Below are 25,277 nucleotides of genomic sequence, written 5' to 3' on the forward strand. Positions count from 1 at the left end.
TAAATAAAGTAAAAGAGTTAATCATATAGTTTTAAATTAATTTTTAAATTCAAAAATATTATAATCCAAAACAAATAAGCTGTTTTTACCAAAAATTGAGTTCCAAATTTGAGAGATGAGTGCACTTTCCTAAAACAGAACATAAGTATGATGCACTTTGATAGAAAAAGAGGTTTTTAAAACTAATATTTAAAATAAGTATATACATACATAAATATAGTTTTAGATTTTAATTAAATTGCTATAAGCTAAATAAATCAAAACAAAATTTTTTGCATAGATAATTATATAAATGAAGCTTAATATGTCAAACTTTTTGCTATTTTGGATATAAAAAACAATAGAATTTAAGAATATAAACAGATATAAACATCTTTTAGCTTTTTTTGAAGCAATCAGACAGATAATTTAAACAAAATTGAGTTACTTTTTCCTGTAAATAAGAAGTAAGCAAGAAATTTAATTTTTGGAGATAATTAAAATTAGACTGTAAAAAATTTGATTTTTGATGGAAGTGATTCATTCACAAAGCAAAGTTCTATTCTAATTAAAATAAGTTAAGTAATATTATCAGTTTAAAGACCAAAGCAATTAATAGAACCGCAAAGGCAGTAAACTAGAGTTCTATGCGTATAGGCAATCTATAGATTTACTGATTAACAAAAGTTAAGTGCTATTACTAATTGAAATTAAATTTTAGTCAATTGAAAATTCATATTGAAAGAAACTAAAGAGAGAAAAAAGAAATTTTGAAAACAAATATAAAAGTAATTATATACATAAAACATAAATACACAAATATAGCTTTAGATTTTAATTAAGTTGTATTAAGCTAAATAATTCATGACATTTTGTAATTGTTTGTTTTTAATTTTTTTGGTTTTAATCTAGATTTATAACATTTATTTTTTATTATTAATTGATATATTTATTTTGATTATTATAAAGATTTTTTTTAAACAGCTTGTTAATAGAAAGATTTACAAATATCTGTAAGTTCATTCTTAATAGTTTGGAGAGTTTAATTAGAAAGAATAAAGATATTTTATTAAATAATTTGATTTTCCATTTGCTTACTTAAGTGTACGCTTAATTTTTTAGTTTAAAGTTAGACAATATTTTAATATTAGAGAGAGCTATTTAGTTTTTTACTGTTTAATACTATTCACACTATGAAAGCTAATCAGAATTTTCCCTAAAAGTACATACATCCTATTTTGTTTTGTTTTAATTATTTAAACAGATCAAACAATCAAATAAACAAATAATTTAATTTGGTTATTGCTAGTTTGTTAATTTGTTTGTTTTTAAGAGTGAGTGAGTGAATGATAGATGTTTTAATATGAAATTTTAAATTAGTTTGTTAGTATTTGTAAATTATTTGATGAATATGTGAAGGGATATATCCATTTTTAATTAAAATTATTGAAAGTATCTAAAATCTATTTAGATTTATTTTTCTTTATTTGACTTATTATTCAAAGTTGTAGTTTTCCTTCATTTACCAATTATTGTATTTCCTCTTATGAGAGCCATCTTTCTCTTTTTCCTTCAATCCATTCTCCAACTTTCTTTTCTCCATTAGTTAATTGGTAAACACCTATTCCATGTTATTTACCATTAATCCAAGTACCAACATACTTTCTGCCGTCTTGCCATTTAAAAACACCACTTCCATGTTTTTTATCATCTCTGTATTCTCCTTCATATGACTTTCCATCGCTCCATTCTATTTTACCTTTTCCATGCATCATATTTTTTTTCCATTGGCCTTCGTATTTTCTACCATCAGGCCACTTATAGACACCAACTCCATGTATATGATTGTTTTCAAACTAACCCTCATAAATAGATCCATCAGAAAACTTAAGTTTGCCTGTGCCATTTTTTTTACCGTCTACATAATCTCCTTCATATCTGGCACCATCAGTCCATTCTTCAATACCTTTACCATGCTTAAAAACAAAATATTTTAATTTTTATTTAAATTTTTTTTCTTATTTAATTAATTTCTTTAAAAAATAATCAATAAAGCAACTATTTTTTAATAAACTTATTTGGCATTTCTAAAATAAAATTAATTTTTAAAATTAAAACATCTAATTTCTTAATTTAAGAAAAAATTAAAAATCTTTTTGTTATTATTAAATAAATTAAAATTGATTTCTTTTCACTTAATTTTTTCTGACTTATAAAATTTGAAGTGATTTTTTTCACATTTCAAATATTTTAGAATTTTTTGATAATTTTATTGAAAATTTGCTATTGTAACTGAGAATCAAAATTTAATTTTATTGAAAATTTGCTTTTTTAATTAAAAATTAAAATCTAATTTTATTAGAAATTTGCTTTTCTAACTGAGAATTAAAATTCAATTTTATTGCATTTGATAATGTTTAACTTTTAGAAAATATTTTAATTAGTTTTTGTGGGATTAGGATTGAAATATTAGATTTTCTTTTGCAGAATTTCATGCTAATTTGATAAATGTGAATGATTAAATTTATAATATTTAAGATGCTTTGGAATTATTTCATGTGCTATTTTGAATGTATATATAAAACTTATTGATTATCTAACTAACTATTAATATTTTATTTTATGAATAAAAATTACTTGCTTGTCGTTTTTCCAATATCCTTCGAATATTGCTCCGTTTTTATGTCTGTAAACTCCTTTTCCATTTGCTTTATCATCTTCCCATTCGCCTTCGTAAATATCACCATCAGCATGAATGAGTTTTCCTTTACCACAACTTTTATTTTGTTTCCATTCTCCTTCATACTTGGATCCATCTGGCCAAAGTTACTCGCCGTGACCATCTTTCATTTTATTAAACCACTCTCCTGTATAAACTGCTTAATTTTCTAGAGTGATTGCTTCTAACTTAATTCTTTTTCCTACTGACTAATCTAGTGGATCAACTTTTTATGGCTATGGGATTTCTACTTTCTATTATTCTGTATCTTTAACAGATTGTATTTCTTCTTTTGTTTGAATGTTATTGATTCCAGCAGCTGATTCAGTAATATTTCTCTGCGAAGTTTTCTCTGCACCATCCATATTATTTTAGTTATTTGTTGGTAACCTTTATGATTCTATAGCTTTTTGTGATTATTTTTCTTCAGTAATTTCATGTTATGTGGGAGCTGCACCGTCATTTACATTTCCCTAAATACTTGCATTTGATTTCTGATTATTAGAGTTGTTAGGCTATGTCTAAAGTATCTATGATTGCTATTGCTGTTAATTATTTTCAATGGACTACGCTTCATCGTACTTGCTATTATATTAATACTTGCTATTTGATTCATTTTAGTTCTAAAATTTAACATTTGTGCTTATTTCTGATTTGTAGTTCTCTTCATCTCTAGATTGAGCATTCTTTTATTTCAATGATGGACGAATATTCTCTTTAAGCTTTGAAGATTAAACTTCAACACCTTTAATTTCACTTTCCCTCTCTTTCTAAGCGCAACATGCCGAATTGCATGCACCCATTTTATTATTTATATATCACGTTCGCTGTTATTAAGAAAGAAGTTATTTATTTATTTATTTGTTTCAACCCTTTAATTTATCTATTTATTTATTTAGTTTGTTTGTTAGCTATTGTGTTAATTATCAAATAGAATTGTTTATTCTTGTTATTTATTACACTAGTTGTTTATATACCAGATTTTCATTCTTATATTTATTTAATTATGAATTCTACGTAGACCTAAAATTTGATAATCTCACTTTCTTCATAAAATCTTGCAGTTAACTCTCAAACATGAGAAAAGGTAAGTTGTTAATGTAGTCGTTGATTTTTCTTTCCAAATTCTTAAAAAATCAGTAAAGAATTGTGTAAATTTTCTATAAAATTTCACTTCTAAAATAAAATAAATAAATAAATTATTCTCTTTTTATCTATAAATAGTATTTAGCCATTATTTAGCCATTATTTATTAATGTATATTTTTAATAATTCCCATTCAAATTTACTTGCACAAGAACTCAGATTGGATCTAGTTCCTTTATATTGGTTGTTTAGATTAATATTGCTAGTATATAAAGCCATTAAGCAAAATATTGAAAAAGAATTTACCTAAAATTTTAAAAATGAGTTCATCACACTGATAAAAATCATACAAAAATAAGTACTTAAAAATTAATATAAAATGAAGTAAAAACTAAATAAATTCAAATTATGCTAAAACTTTTAAAAAAAATAAAGCAAATAAAAAAGTATTAAAAAAGCGCATTTTGGATAAGCACAGTAGAACATACTTGTTATAAAATAGAAGTCAAGCATAGAATAAAGTGTCTTAAAATAAGCTGAGTAAACTGTAAAAGCATACAATAAGTTAAGTAAATATTAATTTTAATCTAAAAAAAAGATTCTAAAAAATACTAAGTAAATATTTTAAAATTTAATGAATGAATTATTTAATGGTATAGAAAAAAAGAAAGATTTTAATATTTTTTTAACGGAATCCATTCAAATGCAATTAAAAAATAATTAAAATTCAAGATAAAATAAAAATGAGCGGATATTCGTGACAAATAAATAATATAAAAAGGCAGAAGTTTACAAAAAATAACTCAAGAATGAAGTTAATATGTTTGACTATTTTGTAATCTATTTTTTTAATTAGATTTAAAATCATAATTTTGATTATACTGCTAGTATTATTAATTTTATACTGTTGAATCTACAATAAAATCTTAGTTTCTATAATCAATATAGTCTGCGAACTATTGCTTTTCAAGCTGTTGATTTTTTTAGTATTCTTCTGAAGCACTTATTAGTACTGCTTTTAAATTGTCCCAATTCTTTAGTTTTGAGTCATCTATTTGTAATCCTATTTCTCTCAATTCATTTATGCTCTCATAGATCTAATTAATTTTATAAATTAAAATCATTTTATAAACCAAATTTAATATTTATTTATTTATTTATTAATTCTTCTAATTAGTCTAATTTTCTTATAAAAATAATATTTATTAATTAATTATTTACCTGTCTTTCTTGAGTCTTCATCTTATCTCTGAGATCGGTCTCAACGCCACATATTTTTTATAAATTGTTGTTATTGATTTGATTATAATTGTAATCGCCTCCTAGATTTTCAATAATTTTTTATTTAATTTATTTCAATTCACTGCACATTTAAATTAAATATTCATATCTTTCAATTAGTTTGACTAACTCTTCAACTAAATATTAGACATTATCCACTCTTTTTGAGAATCCTATGTTTTTATTTCCTACTATTGAGCCTTTCATTCTGCTTTTAGAAGGGCTCGATTAGGATGATGTTTACATTTAGCTCAAACCGCTAACATTAGAAATCTGTGAAATTTAAAGCTTTTATTTGGACAATATTTTGTGAGGAGACTCATTACTGTTATTCATTCTAGATTATTACATAGAAGATTGATATTCATTTTAGTGAGGTTAATACATATTGTAATTTATTTAGTGACTGCCACTTTAGTAAAAAGTGAAGGTCTCACTTTATTCTGGTTCATTATCAACTTAGCTTCTATTTTATTAGTGATTTATAATATTTTAGTGCTGAATATTTAAGAAATCTTGAATTTCTTTATCTTAATTCATTCTAATTTCATTGTTCCTTTGCTACCTTTGAGGTGAAGCATTTAAATTCATTATATTATCTTCCATCAATATCATGGATTATGGAGGTATGCTTTAATTTCTATTTTTTTATTGCGAGTTATCTCTTTAATGAGGCTCTTTTACATTTTAAGGATCTATTTTTTTTTAATTTTGTAAACCATTTATTTACTTCATAGTAGATTCATTTGGTTAAGGAATCCTAGTCTCTCCCTAAATAGCACTTAAAAAGCTATTCTTTCTATTATCTTCATCGTTAACTAAATTGCTAGTAAATGTTTGGATATTCGAACTAACCTTACTCTATCTGATCGCTGGATTATATTTCTAATTTTATTCACAAATAAATTTATTTCAATTTATTTACCTCAAATTCTCTCTTTGAAGTTTAAAGTTTTAATTTTATTAAAATATTACAAAAATAAGTTATATGAATTTGAAATTTGTTTTGGGATGAAAAATTTGAGCAATAAAACAGTAAAAATTGTATTATATAAATAGAAATTGAAAATAAATATGTTGGGATTACATTTGAATATTTATTTAGGTTTTATCCAACACTTTAAAACTCTAAGTTATTTTCAGTGGGTATGGAAGTGGCTGTATACATTGATTTTGGAGCTAATAACTGATTATGCGTAGCATTAATTTCATTTAAAGTACTACCTATTGCTACACTGCTAGGAGCATTCTTTTAGTATATACTATGTAAGTTACTGTTTATTCTAACTTTTAATTACTCATTCTATTTAAATGATAAATTTTTAAAAGAATTAATTAGTTAATTTTTAAAATAGTTAATTAATTAATTAATTAATTACTTATGGCTTGTTATTTTCTAAAATTTCTTAAACTAGTTATTGCTACTAAGTTTGATATCCTCTTTCATCTTATTAGTAATTTGGATGTTACATTTACCTTATTGATTCTCTCTCTACTTGCTCTTCTAAGTCTTAAATTCTTTCCTTAAGTGCGTTTAGACTATGAACAACCTTTTAGCTATTTATAGATTGTTAGCGATCTGTATTTTCTAAGAGAGCAGAAGAAATCGGAAAATTTCTTGGAAGATGATTATTACTCACACTATATTAGTTCTTGTTTAAGTCATTTTTTGAATTTAACTGCATTTGATTAAAGTCATTATTTGTTCCTAGCTAACTTAATGTATTTTATGTTCTTTTTTTTTCACCAATTTAATTTATTTATGGTGAAAAATGATTTTCAATATTAAGATATTGCTCACTCGGTAAGTTTATTAGTTTGTTAAAGTTTTGATCATTTTTAATCTTTGATTTTTTCACATGTTCATTCAAATCATTAGCACTATTTTAAATCTATGACAGATGAGATCTTTAACTAATTTACTCTTTACTTAGTTAATTAACAGACTCTTATTATCTTGTTTTCCTTATTTAAGGTTCCAAGGAGATCTTCTATTTTATTTCTTCTACAAGGAAAGTTTATCTTTCAAACAAGTCCTTAATATGACCCTCTATTTTAATTTTTTTTAAATTAAGCAATTAAATTAAAAAAATGGATTTCAATTGAAATTATTTTAAATAAAAAAATTTAAAAAAAACAAACAAAATGATAAACAAAATTAATAAATAGAAAACATTTTAGTTAAAATAGATCAAATTAAAATATTTTTATTAAAAGAAAAATTTAAGCAGATTCATTTTTTTTAAATGAAATGAAAATGAAAGTATGATAATTTAATAAATAAATTTTAAATAACTAATTAAATGGATTAATGATTAAAAGAAATATATTATTTACCTATTTAGTGTATTTCTTTGATGTATTCATCTATATACACAGATGCTTAGTTTTTGTTTTGGTTTTCTAATGAAGTGGTTGAAGTAGCGTTTTACTTGAAGTTTATTTACTATTAATATTATTGTTAATTTTCAAATGAGGGAATATTATTTTTCTCTGATTTTTATTACGAATTTATTCCAAATGTCATGTCGTCTTTTTTGTAGCTTTTTTACAATTCAGTGTTGGACTGTCTGAATTCTTGTTTTTTGAAATTTTCATCGAAATTTATATTTTCTTAGGTTTGCCTATTTGAGAGTTTATCAGAATTTTGCAAGAAAGAAGGTATATTTGGCTAAGAATCTCTAATTTTTTATTGGCTGAGTTAGTTCTGACTTTAATGCTAGCTATGTTAGCTTTAGATATTCTCCTATGAATTAATGAATTTTTTAGAATTTATGCTTTACACTGGAAAATGTCCACTCTAAGTTTCTTTTGACTGAGAGATTGCTGCATGATTACCAGAAACTATAGGCTACTCAACAATATCTTATTATACTTGGTCTGCTTGATAAGATATTTCGTGATCCTTTAAACTTTACTCAACAATTGGCATTTGAGGGTCTTCTTAATTAGCAGCACCCAAAGAAGAATTTAGCTAAGCCATTCGTATCTCCAAATCTTGCAAAATGTTTTCTTAGTTTTATTACTAATTTGATGAAGTTAAAGAAGGTTCAATTAATATTTAAACTTTGTAGTTGTTTTGCTACTGCTAATTCTAAACATAATTAAAGAATTTCTTTGAAAAAAAGTTTCCTAACATAGAAAGCTTTTAGAACCTAAATTAATTTGCCCAAGCACCATTGATAATAACATTAGCTCCTACATCTGTTAATTCATTAAAGCTTAAATTTAAACTTTCAATGTACTAAGAATTTTTAATAAAGTATGAAATTGTCTCTGCCACTGAATCATTAATGCGCTACTTGCACAGAGAAAGGTTAACTAATTTTGGTTGAAACAAAGAAAGATCATAAAAAAACTCTCCAATGTTATTTGCCTAAATATCATTCACTGAATCAAGAGATACTTCTTCAATTAGACCAACATTTTATGCTTACTTTAGGTGCTGAATTAATATAGGAAAAACCTGATAAGACAGCTTATTGTCTGAAAGCACAATGTGCTAAAAGATTTTGTGGAAATTCTTCTAAAATTCAAGCATCAATAAAAATCCGTTGTCATCAATTAGGTTTTTAGAAAAATCAATTCTGATAGGCTTATTTGTATACTTTAAATACTCAAGTAAGTCTTTAATTTAGTTTGTTGTCAGATTTAAACTGGTTAATTATAAATTATTAATATTATTGTTATCACTAATGATTTCTCCAATCTTAACAATAATCAAGCTTTAATCATAGTCTGACTCATTATTTCTATACTATATTGATTGCTAACTATTATGAACTCCTTCTTAATTTTAATGAGAGTTTTACAATTACACATAATTTATTAGATCACAGTTAGTAATAGTTAAATTTTCTATGCTAGGCACATATCTAGCAATCAGTTGAATAATTTCTATTTCATTTATTCCTATATTCGTTTAATTCACTATCATATTTCTTAAAGGTTCCTTCTGTTTACAACCTATTTAAAATATTAAATTATTAAAGTAATTAAAAAAATTTATAATTAAAGGTTTATTGAAATATAAATAGATAATTAATCAAAATATTAGATAAAATTTTATTCATTTTAATGTGAGCAGTAATGTAAATGCTTTTAATTGAACAATTTTCTAATTTTATTTTTAAAAGAAAACTCTATAATTACAGATTCCAAATATTTATCAGATTTTTAATTTCAATTAATTATCAGTAATTATGTAATTTACAATAAACCAAATTAATAAATAGTGAAAAATTTACAAGTAATTTATTGTGTTATTGCCCTAAGAGTTCTACTATAATTAACATTTAGCCTTTTAGATTTATCAAGGTAATTTTTCTATTATTGAAAAAGATTAAATGATAATGAATTTAAATTTAAACATAAGATTTACCCACAAAGTGTTTATTTTTTTATTAATATTTTCAAACTCTTGGTAGTAATTTTCCAAAAAATGTAAATTGCTCAAGTTAGTTACACTCATTTACTAACCTAACTTAAATTTAAATGAACTACCAAGTTGAGTGTTATTCTGTATTAAATAATTTTCACACTGCTCGCTAATATAGTTTCCAATTAAATTAACTCTTTACAATTAGGAATTAGGAGACTACTTTATACTTTCAAATATCTTTATAGCTCCATTATCTGTGATATAATTATTTGATAAATCAAGAGATTTTAATTAGCAGTTTCTGCTTTTTAATGCAAGAGATAAAGAATCTATTACTTGATCACCTAGCTTTGTATTACTTAAATTCAAATTATCAATTTTTTAAAACTAAATCGAAATAAGCTAAAATATTTATTTGGCTCCTTTTGACGCTAAAATATTATTGCTAAGATTTAAGCTATTGCAACAATTCTTGAATTCTTCACTGATCATAATTGTCTTTTTATTAAAAAATGTAATCAATTAAAGTTCTATGTTACAAATAAATTTATTTAATAGCTTATGATTGATTGATCGATCAATCAATAGTTTATAATAAATTGAAAATCAATTTAACAGTGAATAACTGATGGATTAATTAATCGATATTATATTATTGATCAATAAATTAACTATCAATTATAGAATGGATCAATTAATTAATTAATGAACTGATCACTCAATTTAAAAATGAATTTATAAATCAAATACCTTTGTTAGATCATTTATACCAATGAATGTCAACATGCAATTAGAAAAATCTATATCAGAAAAAGTGAAGAACTCTTACTTGAACAAGTTGCTTTATTTAAATAGAATAATTAGTTGGTCAATTTAGTATCCTTAAATAAAAAATTATCATTAATTTATTACATAGATTCATCCCCAATAGGATTGTTGCGGATATAAAGCTACTTAATATTAGTATTTCTTTTCATTGTTTCAAGGATAATTTATAGACCGATATACTCTAATTTATTTCCTTCTAAAGAAATGAATTGAAGATTCTGAATAGTTTCAGCTGCATTCATAATTTGACTTATTGTTTGGTTGTCTATAGAACAATATTCTATGTAAATATATTTCAAGTACTTGTGGTGACTTAGACAATCTTGAAGTATACAAGCTCCATCATATCCAATATTGTTGTTAATAATTTTCAACTTTTACATTTTGCACTGCTTACTTTTAATCAAGCTACTTAAGATTGATAACATATTTGTACTTAAGTTGCAATTGTTCATCGATAGCTCAATCAGCTTGTCTTTCTATTTATTATTTTTGTGAATTTGTTTTGTTATTTATTGAAGAAAAAAATTCTACTATTAAAGATTCTATGACCTGAAAGTGATTTTGACCTAAATCGAAATTCTTTGCTCTTAAACTGACATAAAATTTATTCATTCTGATGACCTCGCATATAATTCTAAACATTTCAATTCCTATTTCTCTATCGAGCTCTATTTCTACCCAATTTTTTTCTCTTATTTTCATATTCTAAAATATTAAGATCTTATCTATTTATTGTCCTCGCTCCTAATAACGCATTTTATAACAAAAAAGGGTTAATTTATAAGCCAAAGAAAAGCAAATACTTTATTTATTTAAAATATTATCTAATTACCTAACATAGCTGAATATAAGTTTGATGTAATTTTTCTGATGACTAAAGAACACTATTATCTTTAGCAATATCCTATTATCTATTTACCTAAGCACTAGCAGATGACTGCAAAGAACTTAGTGCAAAAGTATTATTTCCTTGAGAGAAATGCATCTGGATTAGTCTTAAAATTTGAAAATACCTTCCTACTAATAAATTATTTTGTATAACCTAACAATTTTTAGTGCGTTTCTAGAGTTTTTTACTATATTTTGGGATTATTTATTAATAATAATAAAAATTTTTGGCTGAATTTTTGCTCTATGCAGTAAATTTACTTAGTTTAATTATTTATAACGAACTCTTAGAATTTGATTAAATTTGAAGCGAGAATATTTATTTTCATTTAAAAATTATTAACAGAATAAATTTTAATAAATGCTTGTTATAATAGCTGAAAATTATAGTTGTTAAAATTTATCATCAACTATTTATTTATTTATTTTAACATCTTTTTTTACCTTTTTTCATATTTTATTTATTCTATTATATATAACTAACTAAAAAGGTTTTTCAAATATATTCATAAAAATATTTTAACGAAAAAACAGAGCATTAATATTTTTTAACTAAATTTTATTTACATATGAATGAGCAAGCATACTTTCATTTATTTTATATCTATTTTAATACGCTTCCTCTTTATAAAAGTAGTATAATAGCTAAAAACTAATTTCTTTAAAATATATTCTCTTGAATTCTTAATAAAAACTATTTTTAAAAAGAAAAATACTTTTTATTATTCTTGTTCTTTTTTTTTTATTTATTTAAATATTTTTATTCTCAATTTATTCTATTATAAATAACTAAAAATATTTAAAAATATTTTTCATTAATATTTATTTATATTTTATAAAAAAAGCTTTTAGTAAAATTTCATTTACAGATCAATTAATAAATTACAATTTAATTTTTTAAATACTTAGTATTTGAGAATTAATAAAATACAAAAAATAATCTTTGTTTTAACATTGTATTGAATTTTATATTACAATTTACAATAAACAAAACATAATTTTTACATTTTTTAGTAAGAATATATTTCATCAATATTTTACCAAAATAAATAGGCTAACAAATTTTTAATTAATTATTATACTTTCGCCTTCTAGTAAGTCTTTAAAATAAATAAAAATTATTAGCTACTTGTTGATACTTATATTTTTTAACTTTAATTCCAAATCTTCAAAAAAATAATTTAGCGAACATGCTACAAACTATATAAATTTGTAAAGATAGAATATATATATATAAATAATTTATTAAATATATTGATTAAAAATGAAAATAATTTTGAACAAGGATAAATAAAATATTTTAATTTATTTATAAAATTGAGAAAATTAGAAAAAATTATATGTTTAAAATAAATCATTTAAAATATAAAGTGATTATAATTCATCGAATGTAAATGAAAAGTTAAAATATTATTAATCAATTAAAAATAATTTAAAAAATTCTAAGGTTTTCATTTAATAAGAAATAAATTTGAAAGAAAGAACAAAATATTTATCAAAAATTTTACTCTATTTAAATTTAATACGTTTTTTTAGAAATATTGAATTTTTGATGAATTGATATTACTTACTATAATTAACTAAATTGCATTTTTATTTATTTAGCTTGCTAATTAATAATCAAGTTTAAATTTAATACATTCCTTTATTTTTAATTTGATTTTTTGTTTGTTTGTTTACTTAATGTTTTTAAATAGCTCATTATGTGTTATTGAAAAAGTCGTATCTGTTGTATTTTTAAACATTTTTTCTTAAAAATATATTTTAATTAAGGTTTTGTCTTTGGTTTTATTCTACTTGTTGCTATAACTATATCGAAGATTCATCTTACTACATTTATTATTATTCGTTTTACTATGATTCTAAAAAATCTGGATCTTTAAATCCTCTAGGAGGAATTCCTGTTTAAGGATCAGTTCCTTTAGGGCGTCTAAATAGAAGAATATAAGGTTCAGGCTTATGTGAGTCATAATGCACCCATCCTTTAAATTTATAATGAAAATGCTTTTTATTATAATTTTTTGAATGGCAAATAATATTACCTCTACTTTGCTATATTCCCATCATTCTCCACTAACTTTCTGTCAAAACTTTTTAATCTCTTGGCATAGTTTTAAATATCTGCTTTGGAAGGATAACGTGTCTATATTCATAATAATCATCATAGTATTTTTCTCCGTATTAAATCTCATTTGGAAACCTAGGCATCTTATCTATTTTTATTTATTTATTTATTTATTTATTTGCGTGTTTAGCTTTCCTAAAAATATTTGATTGTTTTCTTCTATTAAAAAATTGTATTACTATAAGAAGAGTTGATTATTTTTTTTGAACTGATCTATATTATAAAAAATAAGCAAAAAAATTAATGAATGAATAATCCCTCAAATCTTTATTAAAAAAATAGATCAAAATTCCTTTTTAGATGTTTAAATTGGTTTTTAAATAGATTCATTTAAAAATATAAAGTATAGATAGATTATTCATTTATATAATTAATTTCTTCAATCTAATTTTAATGTTTTTTATATTCTTTTTTGCAATAATTAGTTTATTTAATATACCAAAAATAATTAAATTATCTATTTAATTAAATATTTTAAAAATAAAAATAATTTTTTTATTAAATTTCTAATTTTTTTATATAAATTAAAAACTAAAATTGAGAATTTTTTTTGCTTTGAGGTATATTTAAATCATAATTTATAGAAAATAATTTATGATACAAAATATATTATATAATTTAAGTATGATTGAGTTTTTTATTTGTCTGATTGAAGAAATTTTAAATTTCTTTCATATTTATTAATTTGATATTAATTTTTTAATTTTATAATAATTTAATATTTTAGTGGTAAACATTTTTTATTTTGTTTAAGCCTTTTTGAAAATTGTAATTTTTTTTAATTCAAATATAAATGATTTTTTCTTCAGATAAATAGCTATTTTCAATTTAGAGATTAATCTATCCTTGTTCAGTAAAATTTCCTAAATAACAAAATAAAATATCATTTTAGAAACATTTCTTTTGTTTTCAAATAATTTACTAGGCCAATACTAAGCTGATGATATATCTTTAGGTAGTAAACCCATTCTCTTATAGGCTGCAGCTATTAATTCAGAACAGAAATATGTTCTGCCTTCTTCCGATTCAATTTAGTTAACAAAGCTTTTTTTTTTAAATAATTTTGACAAACTTAGCTCATAGCTTTTACCTGCAGCTGATTTAACGAACTTCTCAAGGTTGTCTATCATAGGATTTGTTCTTTCACAATGGAGTTTTCTAAACACAATGCTTTTTGTTTTTTAAAGAAAATTTAAAAATATTTATCATAACAAAATTTCCTTACAATTTATAAAAATCTCTCCAATTATAATTTTTAAATTTGTCCCAACTGTATAAAGAGACACCATGATTTTATCCAGCTTCAAAGAAAAATATTTAGTCGTTAGCTCCTCTTAAAATTAAAGCTACGTGATCATATTCGCTAAAACTGACAACTCTAGTAATTTTTGAACCAAAAGATTTTCCAACAAAAAAAACTAAATCTAACGAATCAGCATCAGAAAGAAATTCTTATTCAGTAATAAATACTTTCTAAATTAAAAATTTAAACATTAAAAAATAAATAAATAAATAAAGATTGAATTATCATATTTACTTTCTAAAAATTATCAATCAAAGAGTATTCTGGTTTTAAATTGATTTAATCTAATTAAACAAGTATTTGATAATTGAGATCTTTGAACCAATTTTGAATTTCATTAGAATCTTGATGATAAAAATCATATTCCAGCAAATTAGGAGTTAGAATCTGCACTCTCAAAAAGAGGGCTTTCCCTTGTGGATTATAGACTATCTTATATTTAAAATGATTGATTAAAAATTATTAAAAAATATATTCAAAAGATGTAATTAAAGAAAGCAAATTTTTTAAGACTTTGAATACATAATGAATGACTTGCATAATTATTAAATATATTTTATTTGAATTAAATAATGTCTTTTTCGTTCTTTCATGTAATAGGTAAAATAAGGATGAATTACTTTAACTGAAGAAGGGAAAATATCAAATCTGATGCAAATAATAATCTCTTTAGACTCTTTTGTATTTTTAACAGTAAATTGTTTATTTTCTACTTAGCAATAAACATCCTATTTTTTATATTTAAGTTAGCCTTCTCTTTCAAAACAGCATCTCAAGGCTGATATTATAACAATATTTTAAAAGTTTAGATAAATCTTGATATAATTTACGTACGCTTAAATAGTTTTTTATTTGTTTTTGGAAAAGACCTTATGAATGTGCTCTATAATTGCTCTATTTAATAAAAAGTTTATTATCAGTCTTAGTTTATTTTTTGATTAGTTAGTAATACCTTAAGCGACATTTCTTTAATTGAAAACAGAGGTATTATTATTCTTTTTAAGCTAAGGAGGATATATAAAAATGATTTTCTCTTAGGTTTCAATTGAGTAGTCATTAAAATTATCTAATTGTATGCTTTGATCAGCTGTTTCCAATCCATTTTGCTACTTATAAAGTAAATAACAATCAGTAAGTAATATAATTACTCAAAAAATGTAAATGAATACTTAATCCTCATAATCAAAAAAAGAAGAGCTATCATTTTCATCAAAATCAAATTATTTCATAGGAATATCTTTCTCGATGTATCCTTTCCTAAATTTTTACAACTCGCAGCTCATTTCTTAAATAATTTCAATTTATAATGATTTATTTATGCTAAGCTTTAATATTACTTAACTCTAATATAATTTCTTAATTAAAAAAAATAGGGGTAAATTATTATTTTATAAACAATTAATTAGAATTTGCTTGGTCTTTGTTTTCAGTTTAGAATTGTGCTAACCTAAATTTTACTTAATCTTCTATTTAATTAGTTAGAAAAATTCATTTTATTCTACTTAAAACAATATATATATTCAAATCAATAGGTCCTGATAACTCTAAAATATGTTTGATAATTAAATTTAGTGTATAATTACAATTTTATTTCTAAATTTTTTAAGTTATTTGAAAATAAATCTTATTTTAAATATAAATTATACAATTTTAATATAAAATAATTAAGCAATAATCAAAAGAAAGAATTGGAAAAAGAAATTTAATATTTCTTAAATACTGTTAATGCTCTTTAATTAAGGCATTTTTTTCTTAAATTATTTGTTTTTTCAATTATGGTGTGGCACTTATTTTTGGGCAAAAAAGATACTTAGGGAATGCCTTAATTAATGAAAATTTACAGTATTTAGTAAAATTTCATTTAAATTTTAATGAAATGAATCATAAAAAAGTGAATGATAATAAATTAAAAATAATTATTAAATAGATTATTTCTATTTAATTTGATTTCTGATTAAAATTTATTTATATGATTGCTATTTTATTGCTAGAATGTATTAAAAAAGTATTAAATAATAGTTTATTAGCTAATAATATTTTTTATTTTAAAAACTTACTTAGGAAAAGAGTAATATTTAATTAATATTATTATAAATTTGATAATACTTAATTAGAAAAAGATATTTTGAAGCCAATTTTTATTCTAATTATTATATAATTTGAATATATTAATTAGAAAATATCTTTGAAAAATACTTTTTATTATTAGTTAATAATTCTAAGCAACCGATTTACATTTTAAGTAGGGTTTTTATTAAGAAATAAAAAAGTTCAAAAAAAATTTAAAGAATAATCAATTAATTTGATATGCAAGTATAATAAAATTTTTTTAGAGATGAGAATGAAAGAGTCAGATTATATATTTGTTAGTATATAAATTGATTTGTTAGTAAATGCTTATTAAAAGAATAAAAGAAAATTTAATTACAAACTGTTTGTTTGAGAAATTCAAAATCTTTAAAAACTCAAAAAAAAAAAATAGACTAAATTTTTAAATTAAAAAAAATAGCTGGTATTATGAATAAACAAAATGAATATCAAAGAGAAGATGGTTTAAATATGTGATTTTTTTGTTTTTTTTTGTATTTTTTGATTTTGGAATGCATGGAATGATAAAAAGATAAACAACATTCAAAATATAATAAATTAAATATTTTTGATAGATATTTTAATAATGAATAATAAAAAAGTTGATTAAGAAATTGAATAGGTTTGATTAAAACACAATTAATATAATAGCAGTAAAAAAAGAGACAGACAACTAACTAGTTATTTTCATAAACTATTAAAATAAAAGAGAGTATCTAGGATTTAATTAACTGCAAAATAATTTCATAGATTCTATCTTTGATTATTTATTACTAAACATTTCAGCTAGCTAGTTTGTACGCTTCTTTGCAAGTTAGTCAATTCATTCTATCTTTTGTTCTAGAGAGCTACTTACTTACTTATTTATTGATATCGCTTTGAACATTGATCATTAATTAATTATTAAAAATATAGCATTCATTAATTAGATAGCAGATAGCAAGGAGTTAGTTATTCAATCAACCAATAAATAAATAGAATACACTTTAAACTTAATATCTTAATAGAGTTTCAATTAATTTAATTTTATAGCATTTCAATAATTATGGATAGAAAAGAGCAACTTTCTAAAATTTTACAAAGCACGGAGTTTAAAAATTTTTAAATAACTTAAGTAGCTAAATAAGATGAACAACACGTTTAGAATTCAAATTTATAATATAACTAGGCTTTTTTATTATAGAACATGTAGCTTTAATAGTAAATGAAGCAATAGATTGCGATGATAAATAATGCAAATGCTATTAAATCCTATAATAATTAGCCAGTTCCTTAGTTTAACAAAGAAATTAATTCTTCAAAAGAGCTCATTCCCTCATATTTCAATAATATTAGTAACAATAATCATATAAATAATATTAACAATAGCTACTCGATCAAAGACCAAAGTAATAAAGTAGCAGCAAATTTAGTTAATTCGTTTAACAAATTAAACACTTAAGTTAATGATAGTTAGTAATAGCAATAGGGGTATATCAATTAAAGTTAACGAGATTTAAGAAGCATCAGCAGAGAAAAAGAATAAAATAGAAAATAACCCAATTCAAATTCGCCAAAAAAAGAAAACTACTAGCATATGTAAAAAATAGATTAAAAAGGTTTTCAAAAGCAACAGTTTCAGTAACCAAATGAGATGTTATAGAATTTACAAAATTATAATGAATACTGCAACGCTCCTTAGCAATAATTTTCTACTTAAAATTTTTAAAACTAAAATAAGTAGTCTTATTTATTGGCTGAACAAATTTAAAAAAGCAAAAATTTTGAACAAAATTCAAATCTGAATGCAAGCTGTAATTTAAAAGAAGAATTCAATAACATTTAATCTACTGACAGAGATTAAAAAAATACAAATGGAAATATTCACCAACTCAATGAATAGCCTCAATAAAACCCACAAATTAAAGAAAGTTTCAAGGTAGAAATCGAGAGAAGATACCAAAAATCAGAAATAAACTAAATTTATAGGTTTCCGAAAGATTCAAATTGTTCTACTGATAGCGAATCTTCTTTAGTGTCTTTGATAAATGTAGAAACTTACAATTTAAACGAATAAAACACTCCCAAACCTTTGTAGTAGCTAAACATACACACAATTAGGTCAGCTAATTAATCTCAGCAGTAAAATAATCAATCAGTTTAAATGCAAAATCAGTATCTAAACAACATGCAATAATCTGAAATGCAAACGAATTCATCAAATTAACAAAAGTAGTAATTCAACCAACAACAAATGTAAAAGCAATAAAATCTGTAATAAATTTCTTAATAATAATAAAATACATTGCAATAATAAAAATCTCACCAATAATTCTAATAACAGCAATAATAAAATTAATCCTAGCAGAGAAACATGAAAGTTTGTTTATCCTAAAGAAATTTAAATAATTAAATTAAAAATAATAATTACATAAATACTTCTACTTCTTTCATAGCTCAAAATGCTAACAATAGCAACCAAAATATTAATCTAACTAGCTCTAATAACATTAGTAACGTGCCTTAAAATCATGCTATTATCTAAGACTTTGGTTTTATTAAACAGTAGCAACATCCTCCTATATCAGCCTCAAGCAATAGCCAAAGCAAATTGAAAGTTTAATAAAATTAACAAATTAACAAGCAAACAATGTAAAATAATAATAATAATAATTTAAATAATTCCAATACAACCAGTAAGACATTAAAAAAGAATGACCAAACTAAAAGTTTCTCTGATTTAAGAGCAAGCAACTAAAATTCTAATTTAAATTCCAATAATTTTATTTAACCTTAGTTCTAATAAAATTTTTAAAGCTCTAGTCTTGGGAGAGTTTCTAATACAAATAACATTAATGTTAATAATAACAATATCAATCCTGTTTTAAATCAACAAAATTAGATTTCGCTGTAATAAAGTTAACAATAATTGTTATAACAACCAACTATCGAATAGAAGAGCACTCAAATTTAGCAGTTTTTATAGATTTTGCAGACATAGAACAGCTAAAGCAATCTAAGCAAGCCAAATAGTGCTAATTAGTTCGACAATCAGAACAAAAGCATCAACTAATCATAATAGGTGGCCTCTAACAATTATTATCTGACAGAAAGATGGAAAAAAGATAGCAATTCATAGCTACAGAAGAACAATTTTAATAATATTTAGAGCTGCTGCAACACTTTGATAAACAATCTCACCCTCAGCAATAAGTAAGATTTTATATTTATTTTAAACTTATTTCTTATTAAAATTATTTCAATTAGATAATAGGATAGCAAATTATTAGATGTTCAATTAGAAAGTAGTCAGAATAACGACTAATTTTTAAATGTTAATTAGTTATTAGAAAAATCAGGATATCAAACTTTTGCTAATGTTCCTGGGATGCCTTAAGTTAATATCAACAATTCTATAAATGCAGTTACTTTGATTGCATCGAATAATGTTTCTACCAAGAATGTAAACCAATCACAGTTTATGAGCAATAACAATTTCAAATAGAATAGCGATTAGTCTTTTGCAAATAATTAAAAATTAAATCATGACAACAAAAAAGGTAAGGTTGAATTGCTATAGGATTCAATTCCCTAATTCAATCTAACAATGAACACCTAGTAAGAGTAAACAATAACGTCTTCATCCTCGAAAAATTAAAATTATGAAAACAGATCAAGGATACAGTAAGATATTGAGTTACAAAATAGAATCATGAAAATGAGATAAAATTTAGATGAAAAATTAAGATAAAGCACAAGCAGAAGCAACGAAAAAAGAACGATTCCTCAATAACAAAAAACAACATCAAATGATATAATTCAAAAGCTTAAAACAATTATTTAGCAAAATGATATGATGGGAAATCCTAGTTCGTTATCTTCTAGAAATACTTAGAGAAAAGACAAATATGATACATCTAAAAGTTTCGAAACAAAAAAAGCAAATAATACAAATAATTTATATACCAACGTTAATATCAGTGTAAACAACAATAGCTCTTAATAAATACAAAATTTAAAATAATTTAGAGAACAGTAATCGTCTTTGAAAAATAACAATCAAAACAACAGCAATAATTGCACATCTTCAAAGTAATTGGATAGAAATTCTTCTGCTAAATAACTTACTAATAAATCGTAAAGCAAGGAAAAATTACAAAGCAACTCTAAACCCCAGCATTTGCTAACTTAAAACTCTTAAAATAACTTATTACAACATTCTAACAACAAAATCACTGCCAATCTGCCCCACACACCTCAATCATAGGCTAATAAGTAGATTTCAGCTCTTCTCAGCTAAAAATAAGGTTCTAACAATTCAAGTTCTAAACTCAACCAAAGTTCTTCCAATAAACAGAATAATTCACTCTCAAAAGTTAAACAGCAAAATATAACGAAAACTCAATAAGCAGTAATAAGTAATTAAACAAATAACACTAGCAATATTAGTTCAAGCAATTTCAACAATGGAACTACGACTGTTGCAACAACTACAACAACTGCTTCTAACACAAACTCAACAATAAACCCTTAAAACAATATATTTTCTATAAGCAACAATACTAACACTATTTAGAAGACTCCTTCATAATAACAAGGATTAACATAACAAGTATAGAACGCTATTGCTGGTTTGAAAATGAACCAAAATATATTAAAAGATTAATAAACTTAATCCATAATTAACTAAGTCATTTAAAAATAATAAGAGTAAATGCAGTAAAACAAAATGAACTCATATAAAAGTAGTGGCAGTTTGCTAAAAAATTATAGTAACAGTAATCTTTAAGTTCAAACTTCAAGAAATCAACCAAAAACCAATATAAGAGATGTAAGAATTAAATTGCAAGAGCAACCGGCAAACAACAACTGCTAAACAGATATTTATACTGGCAATACAAATAACGTCAATAACTCCTAAAGTAATAACAATGCAAACAACAATAATCAAAGAGGGAAAATGAAAAACTTTTCTTTTATTTTCATGAAAAACATACACTGAAATTGAAAAAATTTATATCATGAATATCAATAAATAAATAAATCATTATTATCTATAAAATAAAACTAATAAATTAATAAATAATTGTTTAAATTATATAAAATAATCAAGATCTACCTATTTATATATTGTTATCATTTCATACAATTTATTACAAGTGTTCATAATATATAATTTTCAAAGATATATAATAAAGAGTTATTAATAACTATTTATAGTGTTTTTTTAAAAAAACTAAAGTTATTTAGCAAAAATTTTTGTTAAAAAATAAAAATGATTATATTTAATAATATTTTTTTTAAAAGATTTACAATAGGACAAATATTTTCAACATATATTTATTTATTATTAAATAATTACAATTTAATAATAATAAGTCAACATTTGTATCAATCACTCTTGCTTATTAGTATTTACAGAAATTTGCAAGTTGATGGTAACTAGTTTATGATCATACATAATTAAAAAAGTAATTAGTGTATTTTGGTAATCTATTTATTCGTGAATATTAAAATTAATACTTTTTCTTAAAAGTAAAAAGATTAAAACAGAAATTTAGTTTGTTTGAGGTTGAACGAATAATACAAAATAATATAGAAATGAGATAGTTTGTCTCTGAAATACAAAAAGGGAATTATAAACAAAATATAGATTCGTTAGATAAAAGCTATTATAAACCGCAAATCTAAAATGAATAAATTCTGCATTCGAAAGTGGCTAGGTAAATTAAATTGTGAATATTAAAGTTAATTAAATGCATTTTATCACAATTAACACAGATTCCTTGTACTCAATCCTTCTAACTACCCTTACGGTAAAATAAATAATGGGAAAATATAGTTAAAATAAGATGAAGATCCGTGGATCAGCATAAGACCATAAACAACTGATTAAAATTCGAGAAAAAACTACTATCAAGAGCTTTAATCAGTAAAATTCATTTTGAAAGAACATTATTTTTGAACTGAATAATCTCATAAATAGATCACAAAGCAAAGCAATCAAATTTCAGTAAAAATGAGGAGTAAAAGTCTAAATCAAGCCAAATAAATAAATCTAGAAAGTCTTACAAAGCAAAAATAAAAGCAGGGTAATCAAAAATAGCCTCAAGAAAAAATCTTAGTTTCAGAATCTTCTGTTTACCCCTAAATATTTTTTTCAAAGAGTAAGCAACTAATTATTTAATCGTTAAATTTGATCAAGTAAAAACTTTTTATTTATTATAAAAAAAGCAAAGCTAAGACACCTTTTGAAATAAGGTAATTCACTTCATACCATTCACAAAATTAAAACAAAATATCAAATCAATCGATTTAAAGAAATTCTACTTTTTATAAAGCTTAATTTAAGGAATTTTGCTTTTTAAAAGCATCACTGGAATTTGAATAAATGAGAAATTCATTTTATATTAAGATAAATCTAAATTAATGCTAATATTTATCTAATTTTTTTGGATGTTTTTAGCTCTAGATACATCAAAAATGCTAGATACTAATTAATATTTAGAAAATATGGAGATGATAAATAAGACGATTTTTTATCAGTTTTAGAAACCTCAAAAATATTTTAATAGATTTTTGAAAATTAAATAATTGCTATTAATTTCAATATTATTTAAAGCATATCACATACATCCATCAATCAGCTTGATTCTTTAAATTATTTTGATTTAAACTAATAATTTGATATTCCTAAAAATTTGAAATATTTTTCAAAAACTATTTAGATACATTTGATATTATTTTAACATTAATTTAACTATTGAAATGTTTTTTTTGACAAAGATGCATTTGGAGGGTCTTTAAATTTAATGTATTGAATTTTCTTTTAATTTTAAACACTTCAGATGTATCTTGGAATATCTACAAATTAGATTCTAATCAATATTTAGAAACAATAAGATTTTTCAACAGCTATTAAAAATAAACTAAAAATAATAAAAAATATCTAAATTTTTCAATTTAAAATAATAACATGAGAAGCAATTAATAAAAAATACTTTAGATATTTTTGAATTTATTATGAAAGAAATTGCTTTGATAATTAATTAATTAATTTTCTTTTTAATAGTTGAGTTCCCATAAAATGCTAAAGTGCTTGACAGCGATGATGCTAGAATATAAGTTATATTTTAAATAATATCTAAGATATTCAATGAAATACCACTGTTTATTTTTAATCTGATTATTTGCTAAAGATAGAACACAAATAATTTTGTTATATTTTTTGAAGGTAATTTTTTTAATTATTTATTTTATTTTATTTTTATATTTTTTATTTAAATTTAAAGATCCTGAGCAGATCCCATTTAGTAAATGTTGTAATAGTCCTATTCAAGTCGATTTGTAAGAATCTGGGGTTGGTAATTTAAATTAATAATAATTAATATGGATTATAAATTTATTAATAAAACATTTTTAAGGTATGATTGTCTGTAATAATGCTTAATGTTAAGAAAATATATTGGTTTAGTTTTTAATTAGTTTTGATGATTCTGTTAAATTGTGGAAACATAAAAGAATATTTAAGCAAGCTTCAGAAAGAGATAACTATATGAGGATGAAAATTTCTAATATGATTTCAACTGGGAAATACAAACATCATAGTTTGAAGAAAGAAATTGAAAAGGCTTCTTAAGAAATAACTTAGATTTTTACTTATTAAGAATGGCATGATAATGAAAAGAAAGAAAGATATAATAAATATAACAACAATTATTTAGATTATAATAAAACAGAATAAATATAAAATAAATATTAAGACGATTTAATTAATTAGTAATAATATAACGATTTATTTATGACTAATCTTGATGGAGTAGATTCAAATAATCAGCCTTAAAACTACAATTTACAAAATTCTAATTAATAAGATCTCTACACACTGAATGATGAACTTGATCAAATAGATTAAATAAATGCTAACATCCAAAAAAATTTTATTTAATAAAATGAACTGAATAGTTACAAGCAAAAGTTAAGTTAAGGTTTAGTGTAAAATAGCACAGTGTTCAATAAAAACTTTTATTCTTATATAACTAATTAAAATAGTAATTAAGGATTATTCGATAAACAAAATAGTAAAGTAAGGATGATTAGAAAGCCAAGACTTATTAAATCATCTTAAATTCCTGTTAGAAAAATTTAGAAATTGAAAGAATAATAACAGCAGCTAATGTCTGTTAACTTGCAAAATAACTTTATGCTATCTCAAGAAAATTAAAATAACTAAAATTACTAAACTAATAATTGAATACCTACCTATACAATATAATCTTTAGTATTTTATCAATTTAAAATTAAATAATAATATTAATCAAATTTAATCCTTCGTTCTACTTTTAAATAATTAAAATAATAATAAATTTACTGTAATTAAACTATTAAATTTAAGGTAAATTGATTAAAAATAATTATTTTCATTTATAAGTTACTTCAATTAGTACTTCTAAAATTAACTTTATAATATTAATTATCCAAAAAGGAATAAATAAATAAATAAATAAATAAATAAATAAATATGATTTTATTCATTTGAAAACAAAAAAAATATTTATTCTAAAAAAATGAAAAATATATTTTGCAAACCATGAAACAAATTTTAAATTAAAATACT

The 25,277-nt window shown here is 22.5% G+C and overlaps 7 protein-coding genes across 7 annotated transcripts; 2 read left to right on the top strand and 5 right to left on the bottom strand. All coding sequences in view use genetic code 6, as the record gives it.

Annotated features, from left to right (window-relative positions):
• Positions 1-570: 570 nt before the first annotated feature.
• TTHERM_001248863 (transmembrane protein, putative) lies at positions 571-1,410 on the bottom strand (the record flags this gene model as incomplete). Its single annotated transcript, XM_012799579.1, has 1 exon — positions 571-1,410. One exon carries the CDS (start codon positions 1,408-1,410, stop codon positions 571-573), a length of 840 nt encoding a protein of 279 aa, XP_012655033.1.
• A 68-nt stretch (positions 1,411-1,478) lies between these two features.
• TTHERM_01248870 (MORN motif protein) lies at positions 1,479-3,501 on the bottom strand (the record flags this gene model as incomplete). Its single annotated transcript, XM_001029891.3, has 2 exons — positions 1,479-1,955; positions 2,617-3,501. The coding sequence occupies 2 exons, from the start codon at positions 3,499-3,501 to the stop codon at positions 1,479-1,481; spliced, it is 1,362 nt and encodes a 453-aa protein (XP_001029891.1).
• A 1,086-nt stretch (positions 3,502-4,587) lies between these two features.
• On the bottom strand, positions 4,588-11,262 carry TTHERM_01248880 (endo-1,4-beta-xylanase xylA, putative; the record flags this gene model as incomplete). Its single annotated transcript, XM_001029892.2, has 11 exons — positions 4,588-4,881; positions 5,006-5,950; positions 6,153-6,368; positions 6,445-7,115; positions 7,403-9,031; positions 9,313-9,391; positions 9,447-9,944; positions 10,197-10,287; positions 10,359-10,753; positions 10,809-11,021; positions 11,110-11,262. The coding sequence occupies 11 exons, from the start codon at positions 11,260-11,262 to the stop codon at positions 4,588-4,590; spliced, it is 5,184 nt and encodes a 1,727-aa protein (XP_001029892.2).
• A 1,601-nt stretch (positions 11,263-12,863) lies between these two features.
• TTHERM_01248890 (cyclin-dependent kinase regulatory subunit) lies at positions 12,864-13,553 on the bottom strand (the record flags this gene model as incomplete). The annotated part of the gene is made up of 2 exons (XM_001029893.2): positions 13,208-13,553; positions 12,864-13,147 (listed from the first exon to the last, which is right to left on the bottom strand). The coding sequence occupies exons 1-2, from the start codon at positions 13,371-13,373 to the stop codon at positions 12,864-12,866; spliced, it is 450 nt and encodes a 149-aa protein (XP_001029893.1). The 5' UTR covers positions 13,374-13,553.
• A 520-nt stretch (positions 13,554-14,073) lies between these two features.
• On the bottom strand, positions 14,074-15,876 carry TTHERM_01248900 (PH domain protein; the record flags this gene model as incomplete). Its single annotated transcript, XM_001029894.2, has 8 exons — positions 14,074-14,153; positions 14,213-14,460; positions 14,516-14,763; positions 14,828-15,025; positions 15,214-15,371; positions 15,428-15,487; positions 15,546-15,699; positions 15,763-15,876. 8 exons carry the CDS (start codon positions 15,874-15,876, stop codon positions 14,074-14,076), a joined length of 1,260 nt encoding a protein of 419 aa, XP_001029894.2.
• A 1,850-nt stretch (positions 15,877-17,726) lies between these two features.
• On the top strand, positions 17,727-21,662 carry TTHERM_01248910 (hypothetical protein; the record flags this gene model as incomplete). Its single annotated transcript, XM_001029895.1, has 2 exons — positions 17,727-19,873; positions 19,928-21,662. The coding sequence occupies 2 exons, from the start codon at positions 17,727-17,729 to the stop codon at positions 21,660-21,662; spliced, it is 3,882 nt and encodes a 1,293-aa protein (XP_001029895.1).
• A 512-nt stretch (positions 21,663-22,174) lies between these two features.
• On the top strand, positions 22,175-24,914 carry TTHERM_01248920 (hypothetical protein; the record flags this gene model as incomplete). The annotated part of the gene is made up of 7 exons (XM_001029896.4): positions 22,175-22,383; positions 22,442-22,592; positions 22,647-22,827; positions 22,895-22,921; positions 23,733-23,894; positions 23,953-24,024; positions 24,085-24,914. The coding sequence occupies exons 1-7, from the start codon at positions 22,262-22,264 to the stop codon at positions 24,912-24,914; spliced, it is 1,545 nt and encodes a 514-aa protein (XP_001029896.3). The 5' UTR covers positions 22,175-22,261.
• Positions 24,915-25,277: the final 363 nt, after the last annotated feature.

Source organism: Tetrahymena thermophila (assembly GCF_000189635.1).
Source record: "Tetrahymena thermophila SB210 genomic scaffold scf_8254450, whole genome shotgun sequence".
In the NCBI taxonomy this organism is placed as follows: domain Eukaryota; phylum Ciliophora; class Oligohymenophorea; order Hymenostomatida; family Tetrahymenidae; genus Tetrahymena; species Tetrahymena thermophila.